Raw genomic sequence first — 21,045 nt, forward strand, 5'->3', positions numbered from 1 at the left:
AAAATAATATTTTATTGAATGGTTGCTCCATTCTATTAAATTTGAATTTAAATTGATTTTTCTAAATTAAACTTGGATATTTTGAAAAGCGTTACATCAATCAAATATTCGAAAAAAACCCCGTATATTCTTTAGTATAGTATATTTTTTAACAACAATTGCCTTTCAATTAGAAAGATAAGTCAATTCTAAAACCTATCCACAGAAAAATCTAGGCACATTCTTCAAAGAATATTTTATTATTTTTTGTATTACATCATTTGTACATTATTAACATCGCGGTTACCTTTTGAACACCGACATGAAAAACACGAATAGGAAGCTTCCGGTTATGTGGTTCATTGTAAACCTGCTACAAATATATTTACGTATCTGGCTCCCCGCGTCCGGTCGGGGAGCCATTTATTGTAGAGTTCTGTAGCAGAGTATATTCGAATTTCGTACATCCATCCGTTTACACATCGCATTATTCTACGATGAACACAATAAACACCTGAATGTTTAACAGTTATCCACAGACAACAACTCCATCATATTTATCACGGATTGTTTACATTTTATAAAATAGGTATACATATACCTATTCATTTTTACAAATATTTAAAATTTCGTTTTTCCATTCGGTAACAGTGACGGGCATTGTCCAACAGAGAATTAACACTGTACAACGAATTTAATTTTGCGACACACCATTATTAACACTTACTTTTGACGAAAATCGTATCGAGCTTTTCTTCATATTATTTCCTCATCCACGTCGAACTTGTATACTTTCACTTCGTCGAAATGTTTAAATGTTAATCTAAAACCCTGCGAAAGCGGCATTCGCTTCGCGAAATGCCTGCTCTCGCAGGCATTTCCTATGTTAAATACACTTTATATCTAGTGCTGTCCCTTTCCGACAGCTTCTTGGGGACGTATCGCTCGTCGTTGAACTCGATCGGCGGCACCGGAGTGGCCGGTCGCTCGTCGCTCTGGCTGAAGGCTCTTCTCGGTGGGACATCGAGGACCTGGCGGGTGCTTTTGCACTCGACGCTGCCCCTCTTGGCCAGGTTCACGCTGGCGTAGCTCGCATCGCTGGTACGCGAGTCCCTCTTCGTGAAGTCTATCTCTACGTAGCTGACTTGGGAACCGCGTGGTCTCATACTCGCGTCCGAATTCCGTTTGTTCTCCTTGTCCACCAGTCTCCTAATAGCCGGTGCCTCCGGTCGATCCCTTTTGAACGTCATCATTTCTGGCCGATATGAACGAGACTCCCGCCGGACCTTTTCGTCGTACTCGTCCGAATAAGTGCGCCGTTCGCGGCCGCGAGCCCGCCTCACGCCGAGGTCCTCGCTGTATCGCAGTCTGTCGTTGAACTTTCGTAGACGCTCGTCTTCGTCATCTGCGAACACCTCGCTGGCGTTGTGAGTACTGTGCTTCGGCCTTCGTCTGTCCTCTTCCTCTTGAACCTTGGACTATGGAAGATAAAGAACAAAGGTGAGATAAGTTAACTCTTTCAAACATCAGATCTCAATACTGATCCTAAAAGACCTCAACACTGATACCTTGAAAATATCGATTCTGTCATTAAATTCCAAATCTTGACTGTTCCTGCGAATCGGCCGATAATTGTTCCTCTCATCCTCGCTGCTGCTCTTGCTGATCCAAGTGTCCTCCCGGGAGGTCCCCGCCTTCTTCGGCCACTCGTTCTCCGTCTTGAAATCGTACAAATCTCGCATACGTTCGCTGAGCTTGTTCGCTCGCTCGTTAGTGTCGATATAGCTCAAGGAGTGGTCTTTCATTCGCTCATTAGTATCGACAAAGCTCGAGGAACGGTCTCTGCCAATATCAAACTCATCTGCAATCAAACATCATTCAGTTATTAAAGTAGCTTGCATAATCGAGTGCATGTAGAAAATAAGAATTATCGCTTTACATACCTTGCCTTTGTAAGTGTCCTTTATCACTCTTCGCTGGGGAGAATTTTCTGGGCGGTTGCCATCTGGAGGGATCCGAGTCCTTGCGCGACCCTTCGTCTTTTCTATCGTATTCCGTCGTGGAATCTCTCCTCTCGGGATTTATCCTTAGTACAGGACCGGGTGATGGACTTTTGGCGAACGTCATCCACCGGGTAGCCGCGCTCTTCGTGATTTCACAGCCAATTCTTGCAAGGGGGGACGCCTCTCGGCGAAACTTCGCACCGTTAATTTGTGGTAGCCATCTGAGAAAATCATATGTTCAAGGTCGAGCTTTTATCTCATCCTATGTCTATTTATTATTTTAATTATATATTAACGCACATTCACGCAAAGACACACACGAAGCAGAAATCTCGATTCTTTGAAAGGCACTGTTCATGATTAACTGCAATAAATTGCTTCAATGTATATGTAACTTCAATGGGAATTGATAAGCTTCGTTTTTTAATAATAAAAAATATATTCGTTTTTCGTTTTATAGCAAACTAATCTTTATTGAAGTTATTTATTGAAGCAATCAATTGAATTTAATAATTTTTTATTTATACATATAATTCATTAGATTGAGCTTGCTTCTGATAGCTTTATATAAAAAATGCTCATTAATTATTAATTAATTATTGAGATCATATTTTGATCAATCTAAAATATACTAGAAAGAATCGCAAAATCAATATATCAATTGTCCATGCATTTCTAAAAGAACCTTTATCATAAATTTGTCTTATTTTTTTTCAAATAACGTATTGAAAAAAATTACCTCACAAAGGAGAAGGGTGTACACGTAAACATTAAGACAAACTTCGAAAATTCTCGTTATTATGTATCGAGTAGCTATTTTTATAAAACTCTCTCAGTCCAACACGTGGACGACAAAGGCGTACATACGATGAGCGTCACAACGTGAAAAGATATTAGCGACTAGTTCCGGTCGATGGAGCAAACCAGGCACCACTATGTTTTCACGTTGCTCGCCACGGTTCTTGACCAACGTGAATTTTCATTCGACAAATCGCCAACAACTCGGGCCACACAAAAGGAAAAACACGAACGAAGGAAGCAGAGAGATCTGACCGAAACTAGACGCCCATTACCCGTTGGAGGCTCCGTAACGACTATCGTGTTCAATCGCGCCTACGAATCTCAACTACAATCCCGATCAAGGCATTTCTCGCTTTCGGACGTGGATAATGTGCGCGGTCAACCTCGTGGCGATAGTTCGCGGGTCGCTGCAGTCCGTGTGCCTTCGCTGCTCGGTGATGCTCTTCTCCGGTCTCTTAAGGGTGGTCACATCGGTGCTATGACTCCTGACGGCGTGGTGAGGTCGACCGACGACCTCGGGCTCGATTCTGGAGGACCGATTCTCAGCCGACGGGGGTGAGAGCGATTTCGCCGGCCACTTCTCGGCACTCGCCGCCGATTCGTTGACACTCTCCTGCCGGTCGTCCCTCGAGGGTCTCTTGGCCGCCCCCGGTTGCTGTCCCCGAGGTATGTTCCTTGGTAGCGGCATCCACCTCGAGGTATCCAATTTGGTGGGGTCGCTGATCTCCGTGTGTCGGCGTTCCTCCACACGACGCTCCGTGTACTTCTTCAGGCAGTCCACGTCCGCACTGCGGCTACGCTGACTGCGCGGTGATCGAGATGGTCTTCGTAATTGCCCGTTGTTGTCCACCGGGCCAGCCCTTTCCTAAAGTTTGAGTGAACCCGTTCATCGAGAAATACTGATCGCACTTGGAATGGTGCGTGCTTTTAAACAGTGTTTTAAAACTAATATTTTTTGCAATGGTTTGGTGCGACAGGCAACTTACTATCTCTCAGCAAAGAATAAAAAAAAATATTTTTTTTGCAACAATTTCATAAAATGTATTCTTTAATCTAAAGCGATTTGTGTCTGATAGCTTGTATATTTTATTAATTTATATATTATAATTCTCTGTATATTTTAATAATTGTAATATATCTAATATTTGAACTTTTTTATAATATACATTCCGCGACAATTTTTTATTATATTAAATTTCGAAAATCAAGTTTTCCATACGCTTAATCGTTATCGAAAATGGATTGAAAGTTATAAGTATATGAAAAACAATATGAGATTGTTAAAATCCTCATTGTAGTTAAAAAATTCAATTAATTAATTTAATTAATTGATTTAATTAAATTTTCTTACATAGAGGAGGATAAGGAGTGGCGGAAAGAAGGGATGAATCATTTAATAAACTTCTAACAATAACTTTTCGTTGAATAGTTCAATTTTTTCGGCAGTCAAATGCTTCTTGGTAAGTACATGCAATGTATTATCAACAATTCTATTACTTCTGGTAATGAATACAAAGATAAGAAAAAAGAGATCTCTCGATTAAATAATGTGCGTTGCCGCATTGACAATACAAAGGCAACATCGTTCATATGTTCTACACGTGGTTATGATCACAAAATCGAACTTCATTCAGCAAGGAAGACCAGCGTGTCGATAGGGGGGGCGCTTATCGGGGGTTACCTAAGTAAGGTGGAGCTTCGCGTAATCCGATATGTGCAGAATTCCGTGCTCCGCGGACGCGACGTGCAAGCTGGAGCCGCACGCGCGTGGATTGATCTTGGAATTATGCAGCTCGGCTATTTGAGTGCTGCACGCGGCCGCTGGATCGCCACTAGATTCTAAACTTCCTACCCAGAATTCATTCCCTGCAGAAAGGATATTACTGTCTTGAAGGTGTTACTAAAGATATATCAAAGTTTCCCTTTATAAAGTAACGCTGGATTATTGAATAAGGTATTGAAATTCATGTCAGCGTTGATATTAAATAAATGAACACTTAGATAAATAAATAATAAAATAACGTTCAAACCTGGTAATGTATTTCCATCCCAAGCGTAAGTTACAACGAGAAGTTTACTCGCGTCGTTGGCTCGGAACAGTCTGCTGTGCGGTTCTCTCAGAGCAAAATGTATCTTTATATCTAAAAATAATATCATTGTTGTACAAGTTGTGAGGATATTTTTATTTTCATTTATTGTCCACTAACCACCCAGATAATCGCCGTTTCCCGCGCCGCCGCATTTCTGTTGCCGGAAATAAGCGAACATGATGTCAGAAACGTACTTGAGCTTCTTGTTCATCTTCCTAATAGCGATTTCGAATGTTTTCAGGAAATAGACTTCCTGATTCTCAATTATTTTCCAGACACCTGGTCAAGTGTCAATAAATTAGCCGTTAATCTTTAATTGATAAATGAATAATTAAAAAGAAGAGTGTATGAGGAGTAATTTCAATAATATTTAAGTTTAATCATCTTAGCAATGAAAGCTTCGCACTAACCGAGGCCGAAGCCAACCACGTGCAAGAAAGCGGTTGTGTTTTGTTTTTCGGCGCGGCTGTTCGCCTCGAGCAGTATTATTTCTACCGAGAGCAGCATTCTCTTCATGTAATTCTCGATATCGAAGATCATCTGATTGCCTAAAGATACATATCGCCTGTTCTCTTTTGACTTCATGCGTTTCGTGGTTTCATCGTAGAGCGGATGATAATTCTCGCCATAAAATTTGGCCCATAAAACACGCATCCCACGTTTTTCGTCGAATGTGCCATCCATCGCGGATCCGTACCTATTTTGCATAGATTGATTCTTTCAAAAAAATTTTCATTTGTATACTGCAAAAGTGCAAAAAGAGAGCGTATATTATAACGTAGCTTAATTCCATCATTATTATTCCATCATTATTCCATCAAGTTATAAATTAAAAAAGCATGCCGTAGATCTTGGTAGAAGTGGTGTTTACATATTATTAATATCTCTATTATTATTAATACAAAGAATTTTTTAAAATTAAATATAGGTACTAAGGCATTCAATCAAATTTCTTTTCGAATATGTGTCGCTCAACAAATTTACATTATACATACATAATTTGTTAATATTTACTGCGGAGATTTACTGCTTACCCGTTATCCATGTTGTTCTGTTGCGGCGAGACGACGATGTCCTGATACTCCATAAATCGAGGCCTTTCGAATCTATGTAACAGAGAGATCAAGCGGCACCGGTAGTACAAACTTAATGATAAAACATAACAGCAAATTTTCGACCAATTCTAGAATCTATAAAAGAGAGTGGTACTAAAAATAAAAACGTGTATTTTATTAAAGGTGGCTAGTGTATTTATAGTAATTTTTACGTTTTTTTAAATCGCAAATATTTTTGCGGCTATAGATAGTCGCACGGAAAAGAGATAAAAATAGAACACGCATTTGCAGACGCGACGTCACGGAGTTTGCACGTATAAAAATATTCCTGAAGAAGGCAAGGGTTAAATAAATGCATAGAACCTTGTGCCTATGACCCCCATAATAACCCCTCTGGGTTGGACGGCGTCTGGGTCACTGCTCATGATACCTCTATTATTTCGCGAGCCGTCGTTTATGAACTCCGTATGAGATGACACCACCATCGTTGCCGACAATTTGATCTCGTCGTAGCTCAAGCATTTCGCCAGGACCTATTCATCAGATTTTAAAATTAAATTCATCAGATTAAAAAAATTTCACAATATCACCTTCTCCCACATATCACCTTCGTTGTCGCAATGCTTTATTAAAGCATTGCGACAGCGAAGGTGATATATGGGAGAAGGTGATATTATGAAACTTTATCTTGTTTTTAACATCCTATAAACTTCCAATATCGGTAAATATATGTAACGTTACATTAATACGTAGGCAATAGCCTATAATAAGTAAAAAAATAAGAATGAAGGTATAAGATATAAGAATAAAAATATTATTTATGAGAAAATTGCAAAAACTACTTTCAAGTGTGTTTTTTTTCTGATTATATGTAGCTACTTCTGTAATAGTAAAGAGAGAAGAATTATATGTTTACTTTTGTTAATTCAGCATCTTTATTTAGTCAATGTTTTAGTATTATTTGTACCATCGTACAAAGAAATTAAAAATTTGAAAATAAACTACCATTTAAATTATTATACATATTTTTCTACACTGAATGTTTTATTACTTTATTTATTTTTATTTAATTTTAAAATTGTTATTAAATTATTATATAATTGTTAGTTATTTTTTTTATGAAATTAATTATTTTTATCGTTGAATTAAGACGGCATCACGTACTTACCAATGGTTCCTTCTCGTGATCGGTACCGATACTCTCCCATCCATCAAAGCCGCTCTTGTTATCGAGTAATTTCCATCGATCGTTGGGACCGCAGAAGGAGGCTGCCCTCTTATCCAGCAGGCGATGGATAAATTGGACGAGGCCCATGTCCGCATACATGACTTTTTCAACAGGGCTACCGTAGAATCGCTTATGTTTCAGCCATCGAGCAATCAAAGGCAACATCGCTTCGTGTATCAGCGGATATACCGAATTTGCGTTTAACTGAAAGATGTCATCATAGAATAGATCATGAAATGTGTAAATTAGTTGAAATTATTAAACTTTATAAAAAAGATAAAGAAATATCTCAGACTTGAGTACATAATTGTGATCTTTAAGATATGCAGAATGAGCACTAGAAAATGAATAAATTTTTGCAATCAAATATTTTTTAAACATTCAAGAAAATTATAAAAATAAAAATATTATTTAATTAGGCGTCTGTCCTTTTTGTTTATATGTACTAAATGCTCGATTAAATAATTTGCTAGGGTTTACGCAAACCTCGATAGTATCCGAACTGATTCCCCTGTCCTTCAATGCGGCGCATCTTACGGTGTTAATTGGGAATTTCACGGGAAACGCATTGCTTCGTCTGATTAGTTCCGCCACGCTGGTCGGTGGCGGCACGGAGACGTTGAGACACTTCTTCAGCAACTCCTTTGTGTCGTCGTCGAAGGGCACGCCGTGGGGCGAGCCGAGCGTGTTCTCCCATGAGATCTCCGGCGGGTCTCTCGCTAGCATTTGCTGACGCGCTTCGTCTGCAGCTCGATTATTCTGCGGAAGGACGTGAAGTTATGTGCTAAGTGATTCCCGAAATGCGGAAACGCCACTGATGCTAAAACTTTCAATCGAATTTACGAATTCAATGAAAAAAAAAAAACACTAGTTTGGGGTTGAACAGAAGAACCAATTCCCAGTAAAAAGAAGTTACATAGTAAACATACGTTATGCTTCTCCTTGAAGAGTTATTGCAAAAAAAATCTTTGCGTATCATGCTTCTCGTTTCGTGTTGCATTATTACTTGCGGAAATAACGATATACCTAACGCAAAAATAAATAAGAAAGTAGTTACATATATATATATACATATTCAAGAACTTTTGCTAAAAAAGTACAAGCGAGTAATTTGTCTATTGACAATTGACATTGCGACGATAACTTCAACAACTTCGCGGCTCGCGCACGTACGGACTCACCGTCACCGATGAAGCAAAGGGCTACGAAATCGATCCTAAGAAAAATTTTGCAAAACAGTGAATCGCCGTTCTATTAATATAACCCCCCCGCTGATTACAGCAAGGACGTCGATCGCTTTGACACTTGAGCATGAAATCCGTTAAATAGCGTAAAATGTATCTGTTCATCCTAGCGAGCGGCTTGACGTTCATTCTCTTCGTGGGCGCGAGCGCATGTATACACACATGAATATACACATGTAACACGCATGCACATGCATTGGTGCCCGTGGTAGCTCTACAGTTTACTTCATTTTTCTATTTACCGATTTTGCCACTTGAGTGATAGGGGTGAGCGAAGAGAATTCAGACTATTTTGCATTGTAAAACAATTTCAATGTTGTTCCTCTCACTAGCAATTGTTATAATTTTTATACAAAGAACATGACAATGTTATATGTGTATAGACTGATCAGTTATTCTAATATATATATATAATCTACATTTTCTGCCGTTTAGTTCATTGCATAATTTTACACAAATATATGCATAATAATGAAATCTATTATCTATTTAAAAAAAGTATTTTTATTAACTTAATTATTTAATAAATTAAAAAAATTTATAACAAATTAAATCATAGGTATATAACATATTCAGATGCGACGTTAATCGATTTACAATTATATACGAATGACAGAATGTTAAAAAACGAAGTATTACCAACGTCATTAAAAATGTAAATATGCTTTTTAAATAAAGAGACATTTAAACAAACATTGAAAAATTGCAATTTTGAGTTAAAAAGTTAATCATTATTTTCATATAACAATTTTTTGTTTAGATACGTAATATAAAACATTAGTTTAATTAGTTTACTAAAAAATAAAAATAAAAAATTATTAAAAATTATATACATATAAGGTGCATTAAAAATATATTGAAAATAGTAAATAAACAACAACAAAAAAGAAAACAAATAAAATAATACATAATATAATAAGATACAATAAAGTGCAAAATTATTTTTCATAGTCAAGAATACAAACTTTGTATAAGTAATAAAAGCAATAAATTTATCTATCTATAATTTTTATATGTTGATATCACTTTGCGATAAAATTATTATTAAAAAGAAAAAATAATATTAAACAGAGATGAAGTCGTAAGCGCCGCACGATTAGTATGCGCGTAGTCGATTGACTATAATCGCATGATTAAAATTAATATGGTATGTACGTTTCTATATAATTATATTGTTGAAAAAGAATGACTCTCTCACCTTACGGACGCAGCAGGCAAACAGTGACATGTCCGAAGTTTATGTATTGCAATTAATTGTACAACAAATCCTTTTTTTTAATTTTATGTCCGCTATAAGGCGCAATTCCACACTGTCTTTCTATTTAAAATTTCGAAAATACATGTAAATACACAAATTAAGCGATTATACACATAACCGGAAAGGAAGTCAACGAATCGAACTTGTTTGATGCAATTGGTTGCGATTTGGCGCAATAGCAACTACGAATGTCGTGCAGGGTGTCGCGGTTTTTCACCCTGAAACGGCCACGACGGTGAACACACGTAACATCTTCTACATGTAATATTCTCGCACTAAACGACACATCTAACAAAAGAGACACTCTGGTCTGCCGCTCTTTAGACGCACATGCGCGTCCGCGGCATGCCGCGGCGTGGTGCACGCGCAGATCCGCGGATCTCATTATTTCGCGAATTCTTTCGTGAAAAAAATTCGGAGGAAACTAAAAAAGAAGTAAGCTACTTTCGTTGCCAAAGTACTGTCAAACTCGATTCTCTTAGCAGATTCTTTAGATCGTTGCTTGGCAGATCTGTCTGATTTCTGCTGTCGATTTCTTCTAATATTATATGTTCTATGTGGGGGTGCCATATATAACAGGAAAGCATATTGGAGAACGCATTTGGTACCAATCTGATCTGACAATATGTTGATTGAATTTTCTCTCCAACTGATGCAACAATCTTTTGCTATCTGGGCTAGTAATAATTTTGCAAATTGTATTTTTCTGCGTCTTTATAAAATAATATTTTTTTCGCATGTTTGAATACTTAGAATAAGAAAGTGGAGATTAAAATCTACGTTTCCTGACAAAATCTATATATACAATGTGAAAGCGTCCGACATAAGATTTTATGTATAATGATACATTTTTATAATAAATACTTTAATAGTAAAGTGATATAAAACGTAACATAAAATATAGCATATTCTACTTTTGTCGGAAACTTTTTTGTCTTAAACTTAAGAGCTCTGAAACATTCCAGTCGATTGATTAAAATAAGCCACCTCGTACATACATATGTTACGCGGTAAACACGCGTATGCACGTCCATGCATTCGCGCCCGTGATGGGTGTGTATGTGTGTATTGTGTATATATACAATTATTAAAATAACTCGGGAAAATTATCCTCTTACTTTCGTGACGCCAATTTTGTTAAACACCTTGCGCATGTAGCTGCTACGCAGTAGCTAACTTAACTGGTGACTAGAGAACAGGAAAATAAGTTCGTATCACTTCGGGTCGGCATGAGTACGTATCGATTCGACTCGGCACGGCGCAGGACCGTAACCAAAACATTTAACGTTCGAAATAAATATCTGAGACGTACTTTAGCATTAATTAAAAATTAAATAATATTTCAAAATTTAAATATGTAAAAATATATACATATAATCACATTTATAAACAAATACATATATATCACATTTTTAAAATAATTTTGTCATTGCTTTGGCAATATTGTCTGTGGAACGCGTTCTTCAGAGCCCACTGTCTTAATACACCCTTGATGATTAATTATCTGTTTATTTTCCATTGAGTTATTTGGAACATATCTGTATATAATAATTTATAATTTTTTGCACTTTTTCAATTTTTTTCACGATTCAACAACTGCAAAAGTTGAAAATACACACTGTTAAATTCATAGGGTTAAATTATACTCAATTTTGAGTAATTTTTAACTATTCCATAGATCGCCACTGCTTCTACTCAATATGTAGTTAATTTAATTAAAACAATGTTAATTTGACTAAACCAATGGAGTTAAAATAATCCTATTTTGTTTCAAACTAATAAATTTTGACGCACATGGTAGTTAAAAATAACAAAATAAATCTAACTCATGGTATTGGTTTAAATTTCATCCTCTAACCTTTAACAGTGCATAAAGATCTTTAATTCCGCTTTTTTATATTAAATGTTAAATGGGGAATTAAATGTTAAATATTTAATATAAAACTCACTATAATTCAAATAATAAAAATTTACTTTTGTGTGATACAAAAAAATAAATAATCCATTTGCATAATTTGTTATTAATAAATTTAATAATAAATAAATGAATAAAAACGTAAAATACTGGGAAGTTAGGAATTTTGTAAATAGTCGACCTCTGTGGAACATCGCAAGAACTGCGCGCTCGAGAAGCAAACGGTAATTTCATTGCGGAAAGATAAATAAAAAAATTACAATAACAATTTTTTCCCTTCGCCAGTAAATATTAAAAAATAATCCAAAATTTAATCGACACAACTGGCCAAAGTTACACCTTTATTTAAAAAATTAAAAATAACAATAGAATAAAACAATAAATCTGCCATATTTTTGCATAAAGAACTTATAAATTAAAAACCGTCTAAAAATCATATTTTTTAAATATGTTGGTTTATATAGACGCTTTTAATTACAAATTTTACAAAAAAGTATGGATTTAAGAAATAAGTTTAATGTACATATATAAAGCAACAATGAGCAAATAATATTACATAAAATTAATTGCCACAAAATCGATAAAATCAGAGGAGATTTATAATAAACGTGCGGTATGACGTCCGCGTAGATCGTCATCATATATTAAAATAAACAGTGGTAGAAAACAATCCATGCATTTTAAAAGCCTGCTATAAACAATTTTTCACGATATAGTAATTAAAAAATAAAATAAAAGTTTCCAAATCAGGCGTTTGGTAATTTAGTGAGTACGTTGATAAGGAGTTGATAAAGTAATCTCTAAACCGCATTACGCGGGTAAGCGGTTCTTGGAACGCAACACAAATCGGCGAACTGGTTTTATCAATTTACGTCGTTCGGTAAAAGTAAACCGCATAAATAAAACTTGTACAAAGTGTACAGGGTATTTTCTACTCGTCTCGTTAAGCGCATTAGCAATTTCTTTTCGTGGCATCCCAATCGCGTTAAAGAGTCTCATTAAGCCGTTCAATCTTTATCGCGAGCGCTTAAATCTCCCGGTTTTAAATTAAAAAGCGTTAAGAAACGCTTAACTATTTTAAAGTTCAGCTTTATCTTGCGTCACGCTGATAAAGAAAATTAAGAAACAAATATTACACACACCTAAATATTTTCATGACGCTAATATAAGATTTCATTAATTCATCAAGATTACCAGATAAAATCCTAGCTAAAGCAATTGTTGCACATAAGTCATTGATGTGAGATAATTTTGTGAAGTAAATTCTCTCTCTCTCTCTCTCTCTTGCTGCACATATGCTCATGCACATATTTGTAGACGACACTTTGGGCATAAGATATTAAATTAATCTTAATCATTATTTTGAAAAAAACTGTAATACCTATTTCGATAAATGTTAAAGTAATAACGAAAAGAATAAATATATTGCACAATTTTATTTTATATCTATAGACTTCAATATTAAAGTCAAACGTTGAAAGTATTTTGATGCGTAATAAGAAAAGGAACTGAAATAGGGATTATTAAAAAAAATGAAAAAGGAACCAAGATGTTACTAATTTATTATCATATTTACTTGGCGCAAACCTCCTAATATCATTGTTTTTGTAATAGAAAATACAAACGGAATACATTTAATACGAATTACACTTGTCGCTTAATTTTACCTTTTTTTGGAAAAGATAAGTTTTATATGGATCCGGGATTAACTAAGTAAGATGGAGCTTCGCGTAATCCGATATGTGCAGGATCCCATGCTCCGCGGATGCGATGTGCAAGCTGGCGCCGCACGCGCGTGAATTGATCTTGGAATTATGCAGCTCGGCTATTTGAGTGCTGCATGCGGCCGCTGGATCGCCACTAGTTTTTAGACTTCCTTTCCAGAATTCATTCCCTGCAGAAAGGATATCATTGTCTTGAAGGTGTTAATAAAGATGATATATCAAAGTATCCCCTTATAAGTAACGCTGGATTATTGAATAAGGTACTGAAATTCATGTCAGCGTTAATATTAAATAAATAAACATTTAGATATATAAACAATAAAATGAATAACGTTCAAACCTGGTAATGTATTTCCATCCCAAGCGTAAGTTACAACGAGGAGTTTATTCGCGTCGTTGGCTCCGAACAGTCTACTGTGTGGTTCTCTCCGAGCAAAATGTATCTTTATATCTAAAAGTAATATTATTATAATGTACAAATTGTAAGGATATTTGTATTTATCCGTTTATTGTCCACTAACCGCCCAGATAATCGCCGTTTCCCGCGCCGCCGCATTTCTGTTGCCGGAAATAAGCGAACATGATATCAGAAACGTATTTAAGCTTCTCGTTCATCTTCCTGATAGCGATTTCGAACGTTTTCAGGAAGTAGAGTTCCTGATTCTGAAGTTCTTTCCAGACACCTGGGGGGTAATCGTTATTTAATTAAATATGAATAATTAAGAAGAAATGTATGAGAAATAATTTCGATTTATTACAACATTTAAATCATCTTAGCAATGAACGCTCATGGCGCTTTGCACTAACGCTTCGCACTAACCGAGTCCAAAACCAACCACGTGCAAGAAAGCGGTTGTGTTTTGTTTCTCGGCGCGGCTGTTCGCCTCGAGCAGTATTATTTCTGCCGAGAGCAAAGTTCTCTTCATGTAATTCTCAATATCAAAGATATTCTGACAGCCTGAAGATATATATCGCTTGTTCTCTTTTGACCTCATGCGCGTCGTGGCTTCTTCGTAGAGCGGATGATAATCCTCGTCATAAAATTTGGCCCATAAAACACACATCCCACGTTTTTCTTCGAGTGTGCCATCCATCGCGGATCCGTACCTATTTCATAGATTGGCTCTTTCAAAAAACTCATATTTGCATATTGTCAAAAAAGAAATCTTATATTATAACGTAGCTTCATTCCATTATTATTCCATGATTATTCCATTGTAAAGTTAAAGAAACATGCAACAAATTTTGTAGAAGTAATGAGCACATCTTATTAATGTCTCTATTGTATATGTCTGTATTGTATATGTCTATGCGGAAAGTTACCCGTTATCCATATTGTTTTGTTCTGGCGTGATGACAATGTCCTGATACTCCATAAATCTGGGCCTCTGGAATCTACATAACAGATTAAGTGGCACAAATTTAATGATGAAACTTGGTAGCAAATTTTCGACAAATTCTAAAGTCTATAGAGGAGAATGGTACTAAAAATAAAAAGTGTATTTTATTAAAGATGGCTAGTGTATTTATAATAATTTTAACGGTTTTTCAACCGCACACATTTTTGCGGCTATAAATAACTGTACGCAAAAGAGATCGATAAAAATAGAACACGTATCTGCAAATACGTGCGAATTCCACGACACTTGGCGCTATCTTTTTATCTGTTTTAAAAAAGGTTTCTTACGGTATGTAGGTATATAGTCACGGTGCGTTTCGTCAACGTTCTACGCGACTTCGTTGCGCGTGAACTAAGGTAAGACGCTACCGCATCTTTTGATTCTTAAAAAAGGCGGGATTAAATAAATGTATAGAACCTTGAGCCTACGACACCTATAATGACCCCTCTGGGTTGGATGACGTCTGGGTCACTGCTCACGATACCTCTGTTATTTCGCGAGCCGTCGTTTATGAACTCCGTATGAGAAGACATCACCATCATTGCCGACAATTTGATCTCGTCGTAGCTCAAGCATTTCGCTAGGACCTATTCATCAGGTTTTAAAAACGTTTATTAAGGCATTGCAACACGTCGAAGGTGATATACGAGAGAAGGTGATATTAGTTGCTTTCCATTTACATCAAAACTCAGATAAATCTCACTTCTGTCTTTCTTCAACATTCATGTGAGTTATCTGAGTTTTGATGTAAATGGAAAGCAACTATTATCAAACTTTATCTTGTTCTTAACATCCCATTAAGTTCCAATATCGATAAATATATGTAACAATACATTAGTTATTTTTTTATAAAATTAATTATTCGATTAAGTCGGCATCACGTACTTACCAATGGTTCCTCCTCATGATCGGTACCGACACTCTCCCATCCATCGGAGCCGGTTTTATTATCAAGTAATTTCCATCGATCGTTGGGACCGTAGAAGGTGGCTGCCCTCTTATCCAGCAGGCGATGGATAAATTGGACAAGGCCCATGTCCGCATACATGGCTTTCTCAACAGGACTACCATATAATCGCTTATGTTTCAGCCATCGAGCAATTAAGGGCAACATCGCTTCGTGTATTAGCGGATATACCGAATTTGCGTTTAACTGAAAGATGTCAAAGATCATCAAATGTGTAAATTAGCTAAAATGATTAAACCTTATAAAAAAAAAATAAAGAAATATCTCAGACTTATTCAGTACTTGAGTACAGAATTGCGATCTTTAAGTTACACAAAATGAGCACTAGAAACTAGATAAGTTTTGACAATCAAATTTTCAAACCATTTCTCTTAAATATTTATTAAATTTAATTGAAAAAAATGATCAAAATAGAAATATTATTTAATTAAGCGTCTGTCCCTTTTGTCTATATTCTACTAATCACTCGATCAAGTAACTTGCTAGGTTTACGCAAACCTCGATAGTATCCGCGCTGATTCCCCTGTCCTTCAAGGTGGCGCATCTTACGGTGTTAATTGGAAACTTCACAGGGAACTCATTGCTTCGTCTGATTAGCTCCGCCACACCGGTCGATGGCGGCACGGAGACATCGAGGCACTTCCTGAGCAATTCTTTTGTATCGTCGTCGAAGGGCACGCCGTGAGGCGAGCCCAACGTGTTCTCCCATGAAATCTCCGGCGGATCTTCCATTTGCTGATTCGATTCACCTGCACCTTGATTGTTCTGCGAAAAACGCGAAGATATGCGAAGTCACAAAATGCAAAAGCACCGTTGATGCTTTCAATCGAATTCGACGAGAAAAACACTAGTTTTTTCTATAAAGAAACGGATTGGTTTATTTCCTTATGCACATGTATATGGACCAATCAATTTTAATCCTTATATGCTTATGTTTATGCGCTATGCAAGTTTGTCTGGATAGACCTTAAGAGAACGCTGGTTGGTCGCTCTTTAAACGCACATGCGCGCCCGTGACGTGTTGCAGTTTCGCGAATTTCATTATTTCGCACATTGCATTCTTTCGTGAAAGAACGGAAAAGACCTAAAAAAAGAAGTAAGCTATTTTTGTTGCCAAAGTATTGTCGAACTCGATTCTTTTAGCAGATTCTTTAGATCGGGGTGCCAGGATGCCCCACAATAGGAAAACATATCAGAGAATGCAGTTGATACGTATTGTGTAACTTTCCTTCAAACTGATGCAATAATTTTTTGCTATCTGAGTTAGTAACGATTTTGTAAATTATCTTTAAAATAATATTCTTTAAAATAATATTTTTGCTTAGATACTTTAGAGTCCTATATAAGAAAGTGGAGATTAAAGGCGTTTTCCGACAAAATTTATACAATGTGAAAGCTTCCGATATAAAATTTTATGTATGATCAATAATAAGTACAAATACTTTTAATAGTAAAACGATATAAAAAGTGACAAAAAATATAGCACATTCTAAATCAAAGTGCTTTTGGATTCATATTTATATCTTTCTTTAGACTTGAGATGATTACAATAAATTTCTAAAGTATTATTTATTTCTATAGGGCATCTTGTACACATCATAAATATATGCATATGCATTCGCGCACGAGTGTATGTGTATATACGATTATAAAAATAACTCTGGAAAATGTTATCCTCTTACTTTCGTGACGCCAATTTTATCAAATATCTTGCGCATGTTGTCGCAACGCAGTGTTCAACTGGTGACTGGAGATTCTCCGTCACCCGTGGAGAACAAAAAATTGAGTTCGTATAAGTTCGTAGCGATTCGGCTCGGCGCGATACAGGACCGTGACTGAAACATTTGGTATTCGAAAAAGAAATATCTTACTTTACCATTAACTAAAAATAAATCACAAAATTTAAATATACAGAAAAAAAATATATATAATTAATTACATTTATAAATAAATACATATATATCACATTTTTTAATCAATTTCGTTTTTGCTTTGGCAATGTTGTCTGTGGAACGCGTTTTTTAAAGCCCACTGACTTAATACGTCTTTGACGATGAGTCATTTATTCGGAAGCTATCTGTAATGATTTATAGCTGTGTTCCGTACTTTTTTCAATTTATATAATTCAACAATTGCAAAAATTGAAAATATTTTCATAAAGATCTTTTAATTCTGTTTTTTTAGGAAATTAAAAATGTACCTTTGTGCAATATAAAAAATAAATAATCCATTTGCATAATTTCTTATTGATAGTTTTAATAATAAATGAATGAATAAAAACATATTGTCTGCATTCGTTTAATTACATTGGAAGTTATTGGAAATAAACAAACGCAGGCAAAATGTTTCAGGAAGTTTGGAATTGCGTAAATAGTCGACCTCTGTGGAACATCGCAAGAACTGTGCGCTCGAGAAGCAAACGGTAATTTCATTGTGCAAAAATAAATAAAAAAATTTACGGATAATAATAAAATAAAATAATAAATCTATAATTTTTTTGCATAAAAAACTTATCAATCAAAAACCGTTTAAAAATCATATTTTTTAAACATATTAATTTATATACTTGCTTTTAATTATAAACTTTACAAAATTATGGATTTAAGAATTTGATATACATTTACACTACCGTTCAAAAGTTTGGAAGTACTACCTTCTTAAGAAAAATAACAGTGATGCCAATACTTCTAAATAAAACGTCATATATGAGAAACTTTACTGCGCGTTTTAACTATTGAACACAGTATTATTTGTTTCTAATCATTTTCCAAGGAAAAATTTTATTTAAAGAATTTTATTGGCACCACTGTTGTTTTTCTTTGGAAGGTAGAGCTTCCAAACTTTTGAACAGTAGTGTATATAAAGCAACAATGAGCAAATAATATTACACAAAATTAATTGTCACAAAATCGATCAAATCAGTGGAGATTTATAATGGACGTGGTTTATAATGACGTCAACGTAGATCATCATACATTATAATATACAGTAGCAGAAAACAATCTATGTATCTCAAAAAGGTGCTTATGGACATATCTTTCACGATACAGTAATTGAAAAATAAGATAAAAGTTGCTAAATCTAACGTTTGCTAATTCAGTGACGAAGGGTTGATAAAGTAATCTTTAACCGCGTTACGCGGATAAGCGGTACATCTTGGAACGCAACACTAACCGGGGAACCGGTTTTATCAATTTACATCGTTCGGTAAAAGTAAACCGCATACCTGCACAAAGTGCACAGGATATTCTCTAATCGTCTAGTTAAGCGTATGAGCAATTTCTCTTCGTGGCATCCCAATCGCGTTTAAAGAGTCTCATTAAGCCGCGCGATTTTTTTCGCGCGCGTTTAAATCTCTCGGTCTCGAATTAATATGTGTTAAGAAAGGCTTAGCCATTTTAAAGTTCAGCTTTATCTCGCGTCACGCTGATAAAGAAAATTAAGAATCAAATATTATGCACGTAATACTTTCATGACGCTGATATATGACTTTATTTACGGTAAAGACGTAAGACGTGCACTAACGCAAGTATAATCTGCGAAATATGCAAATTATGCTCGTCGGAGATGATCGTAGTGTACGTAAATCGTAAAGTAATAGAAAAGAATATTAAAAATTATCAATTACTTAATTTTGTAAATATTATTAAGAACACTTAAGAGAAAAACCAATTTGTATCTGAATATTCTGGTAATATTTCAAGAAATCGTTTATCGTCCGATACCGTTTAAGTTTTTTTTTTTACTTTTGTGGTCGACAATGAGACATTGACAGTGTACGAGAGAGAGATAGAGAGGGAGGGAGAAAGAGAGAGAGAGAGAGAGAGAGAGAGAGAGAAAGAGAGAGAGATACAAAAAATATGTTGATAAAACTGAGATGAACGACGAATGGTGAACGTACGGTACGCCGCGTCGTACCGTTTTGGTGGCATAGTCGTTAGTCCCTCTCTCTTGTCATGACTCAGTGCCGGCTTAAAGCAGGTGTTTGAAACAAGACGTCGCGTCGCTGAAATAAGACGTCATTGCAGAGAAAAACTGCACTCGATAATTTTAATGTAAATTTAGAAGGCAAATTATCTGTCATTAAAAAGCAACGCGAAACAGCAAATGGAACTGCATATAAACAAATTTTAGATATACATATATGTATATGTAGAATAGATGAAAGTGGAATTAAAAAATCGTCTTTAGAAAAATCTAAATTTTTAGATGTATTTAGACCGGTAGGAGTCAGCAAGTGCAGACGTTTATTCGATATTTATAGAGGATACAGTATAATCCATATGTTATTTATAATATATTCTTTTATTTACAGATCTAAAGTTTTAACTATTGTTTAGTTTTTTCTCAGCTAAATGTTGACTATTAGTTTATTTGTATGCATATTTGTATATATATTTATGACTCGGTTTTTTAAACTAAATATTTCTGTATTTGAAATAAATACATTTTCAGACATCAAAGGAAAAAAAAATAAAAATAAGAAAACACAAAAAATGTAGCAAACAATTATCTTAAAACTTATTTATCGATTATTCAAGAGATATGCATATCTTTGATAAATAAAAATATCTATGGAAAAGAAAAAGGGAGAAATTAGAACGTCTCCAATTTAAAATAAATGTAATCCTCTTTATGAAATATAATTAAGGGTGCCGTCCCATGCAGGACGGAATTTCGGAAAACGGAATCTCGGAATCATTCTGATTGGTTAGCCCCATGGGGCTTGTACTGTGCCCCATGGGGCTAACCAATCAGAATGATTCCGAGATTCCGTTTTCCGAAATTCCGTCCTGCATGAGACGGCACCCTAATTATTTCCAAAGAAGCCTTCTTCTTCCTGCAAAATTTATCTGTCGCCACGATATCTCTCTTGCGAGGTCATTGCTAAATATTCTCGGTGCAAGACGCTGGCGCGTCTTTCGGTTATGTAGTACCTTATACTTATGCAGTACTCTCGGCGAGTAGCGTGACTCGCCGATGTGTACTACCAGCGAGTAACTACGGACCTGAGCTGGTCTCACGGCCGAGGGCCTTTCAACTCGGCCCGTACTACTCGTACAGTCTCTCGCAAGGTGTGGTTCTCGACGCTGCCGACGGAAGTATGCCGCCGCGAGATCAACAAGTGCCGCGCGAGATCCACGTTCGGCGAACGAGCGATTCAGCGCGTCTTCGCTAGTCCTCGTCCAGATTCTTCTCGTCGCGGCGTTTAAAAGCGGCGACAGGTGCGCGGTTTTGTTTTTTCGGAATCTCTCTCCCGTGAGGAATACTTACCAGGGCGATCGAGATCCGCTCGAGCGGAAGGACGCGTCCGCGCGTAGCGCCGAAGGACCCCACGATCGAGAGCGGGGCGCGATCGATGGACGACGCCGTCTCGACGT

The 21,045-nt window shown here is 36.0% G+C and overlaps 3 protein-coding genes across 8 annotated transcripts; all 3 read right to left on the reverse strand.

The window, feature by feature from the left end:
* Window positions 1–220: 220 nt before the first annotated feature.
* LOC139771507 (uncharacterized) lies at window positions 221–4,373 on the reverse strand. Its single transcript, XM_071704316.1, has 5 exons — window positions 4,356–4,373; window positions 3,167–3,648; window positions 1,923–2,203; window positions 1,548–1,840; window positions 221–1,457 (listed from the first exon to the last, which is right to left on the reverse strand). The coding sequence occupies exons 1-5, from the start codon at window positions 4,371–4,373 to the stop codon at window positions 861–863; spliced, it is 1,671 nt and encodes a 556-aa protein (XP_071560417.1). The 3' UTR covers window positions 221–860.
* LOC139771517 (uncharacterized) lies at window positions 3,518–10,898 on the reverse strand. Of its 4 annotated transcripts, XM_071704337.1 has the most exons (10): window positions 10,777–10,898; window positions 7,643–7,915; window positions 7,097–7,360; window positions 6,292–6,461; window positions 5,908–5,979; window positions 5,284–5,570; window positions 4,991–5,152; window positions 4,814–4,924; window positions 4,465–4,649; window positions 3,518–3,648 (listed from the first exon to the last, which is right to left on the reverse strand). In XM_071704337.1, exons 1-9 carry the CDS (start codon window positions 10,810–10,812, stop codon window positions 4,465–4,467), a joined length of 1,560 nt encoding a protein of 519 aa, XP_071560438.1. In that variant the 5' UTR covers window positions 10,813–10,898; the 3' UTR covers window positions 3,518–3,648. The 4 variants fall into 4 exon arrangements, with proteins under 4 accessions (XP_071560438.1, XP_071560437.1, XP_071560439.1 ...); XM_071704336.1 differs by lacking the exon at window positions 3,518–3,648 and having other exon boundaries at window positions 4,199–4,649; XM_071704338.1 differs by lacking the exons at window positions 3,518–3,648; window positions 10,777–10,898 and adding an exon at window positions 9,599–10,407 and having other exon boundaries at window positions 4,199–4,649.
* A 2,220-nt stretch (window positions 10,899–13,118) lies between these two features.
* Window positions 13,119–21,044, reverse strand: LOC139771520 (uncharacterized). 3 transcript variants are annotated; one of them, XM_071704347.1, is made up of 11 exons: window positions 20,939–21,044; window positions 17,347–17,499; window positions 16,631–16,748; window positions 16,163–16,429; window positions 15,587–15,850; window positions 15,115–15,284; window positions 14,621–14,692; window positions 14,118–14,404; window positions 13,819–13,980; window positions 13,638–13,748; window positions 13,119–13,467 (listed from the first exon to the last, which is right to left on the reverse strand). In XM_071704347.1, the coding sequence occupies exons 4-11, from the start codon at window positions 16,394–16,396 to the stop codon at window positions 13,283–13,285; spliced, it is 1,485 nt and encodes a 494-aa protein (XP_071560448.1). In that variant the 5' UTR covers window positions 16,397–16,429; window positions 16,631–16,748; window positions 17,347–17,499; window positions 20,939–21,044; the 3' UTR covers window positions 13,119–13,282. The 3 variants fall into 3 exon arrangements, with proteins under 3 accessions (XP_071560448.1, XP_071560447.1, XP_071560449.1); XM_071704346.1 differs by lacking the exon at window positions 16,631–16,748; XM_071704348.1 differs by lacking the exons at window positions 16,631–16,748; window positions 17,347–17,499 and having other exon boundaries at window positions 20,939–21,036.
* Window position 21,045: the final 1 nt, after the last annotated feature.

The sequence above is a fragment of the Temnothorax nylanderi genome, unplaced genomic scaffold (assembly GCF_030848795.1).
Source record: "Temnothorax nylanderi isolate EJ_2023f unplaced genomic scaffold, tnyl_v1.0 TNYL_tig0041_pilon, whole genome shotgun sequence".
NCBI lineage: Eukaryota > Metazoa > Arthropoda > Insecta > Hymenoptera > Formicidae > Temnothorax > Temnothorax nylanderi.

Bases quoted from the DNA above. Each gene is read 5' to 3' on its own strand.
- LOC139771507 (XM_071704316.1), bottom strand. The intron at 2,204-3,166 runs GTTGACCGCGCA...TGATTTTCTCAG, and splicing joins CCGCGAACTATCGCCACGAG to ATGGCTACCACAAATTAACG. The intron at 1,458-1,547 runs GTATCAGTGTTG...TATCTTCCATAG, and splicing joins ACAGAATCGATATTTTCAAG to TCCAAGGTTCAAGAGGAAGA.
- LOC139771517 (XM_071704337.1), bottom strand. From the start codon at position 10,812: ATGCGCAAGGTGTTTAACAAAATTGGCGTCACGAAA. The intron at 7,916-10,776 runs GTAAGAGGATAA...GTCCTTCCGCAG, and splicing joins ACAAAATTGGCGTCACGAAA to AATAATCGAGCTGCAGACGA. The intron at 5,571-5,907 runs GTAAGCAGTAAA...TATGCAAAATAG, and splicing joins CAGAACAACATGGATAACGG to GTACGGATCCGCGATGGATG.
- LOC139771520 (XM_071704346.1), bottom strand. From the start codon at position 17,382: ATGCGCAAGATATTTGATAAAATTGGCGTCACGAAA. The intron at 16,430-17,346 runs GTAAGAGGATAA...CGTTTTTCGCAG, and splicing joins ATAAAATTGGCGTCACGAAA to AACAATCAAGGTGCAGGTGA. The intron at 14,693-15,114 runs GTTCTATACATT...TCTGTTATGTAG, and splicing joins ATAGGTGTCGTAGGCTCAAG to ATTCCAGAGGCCCAGATTTA.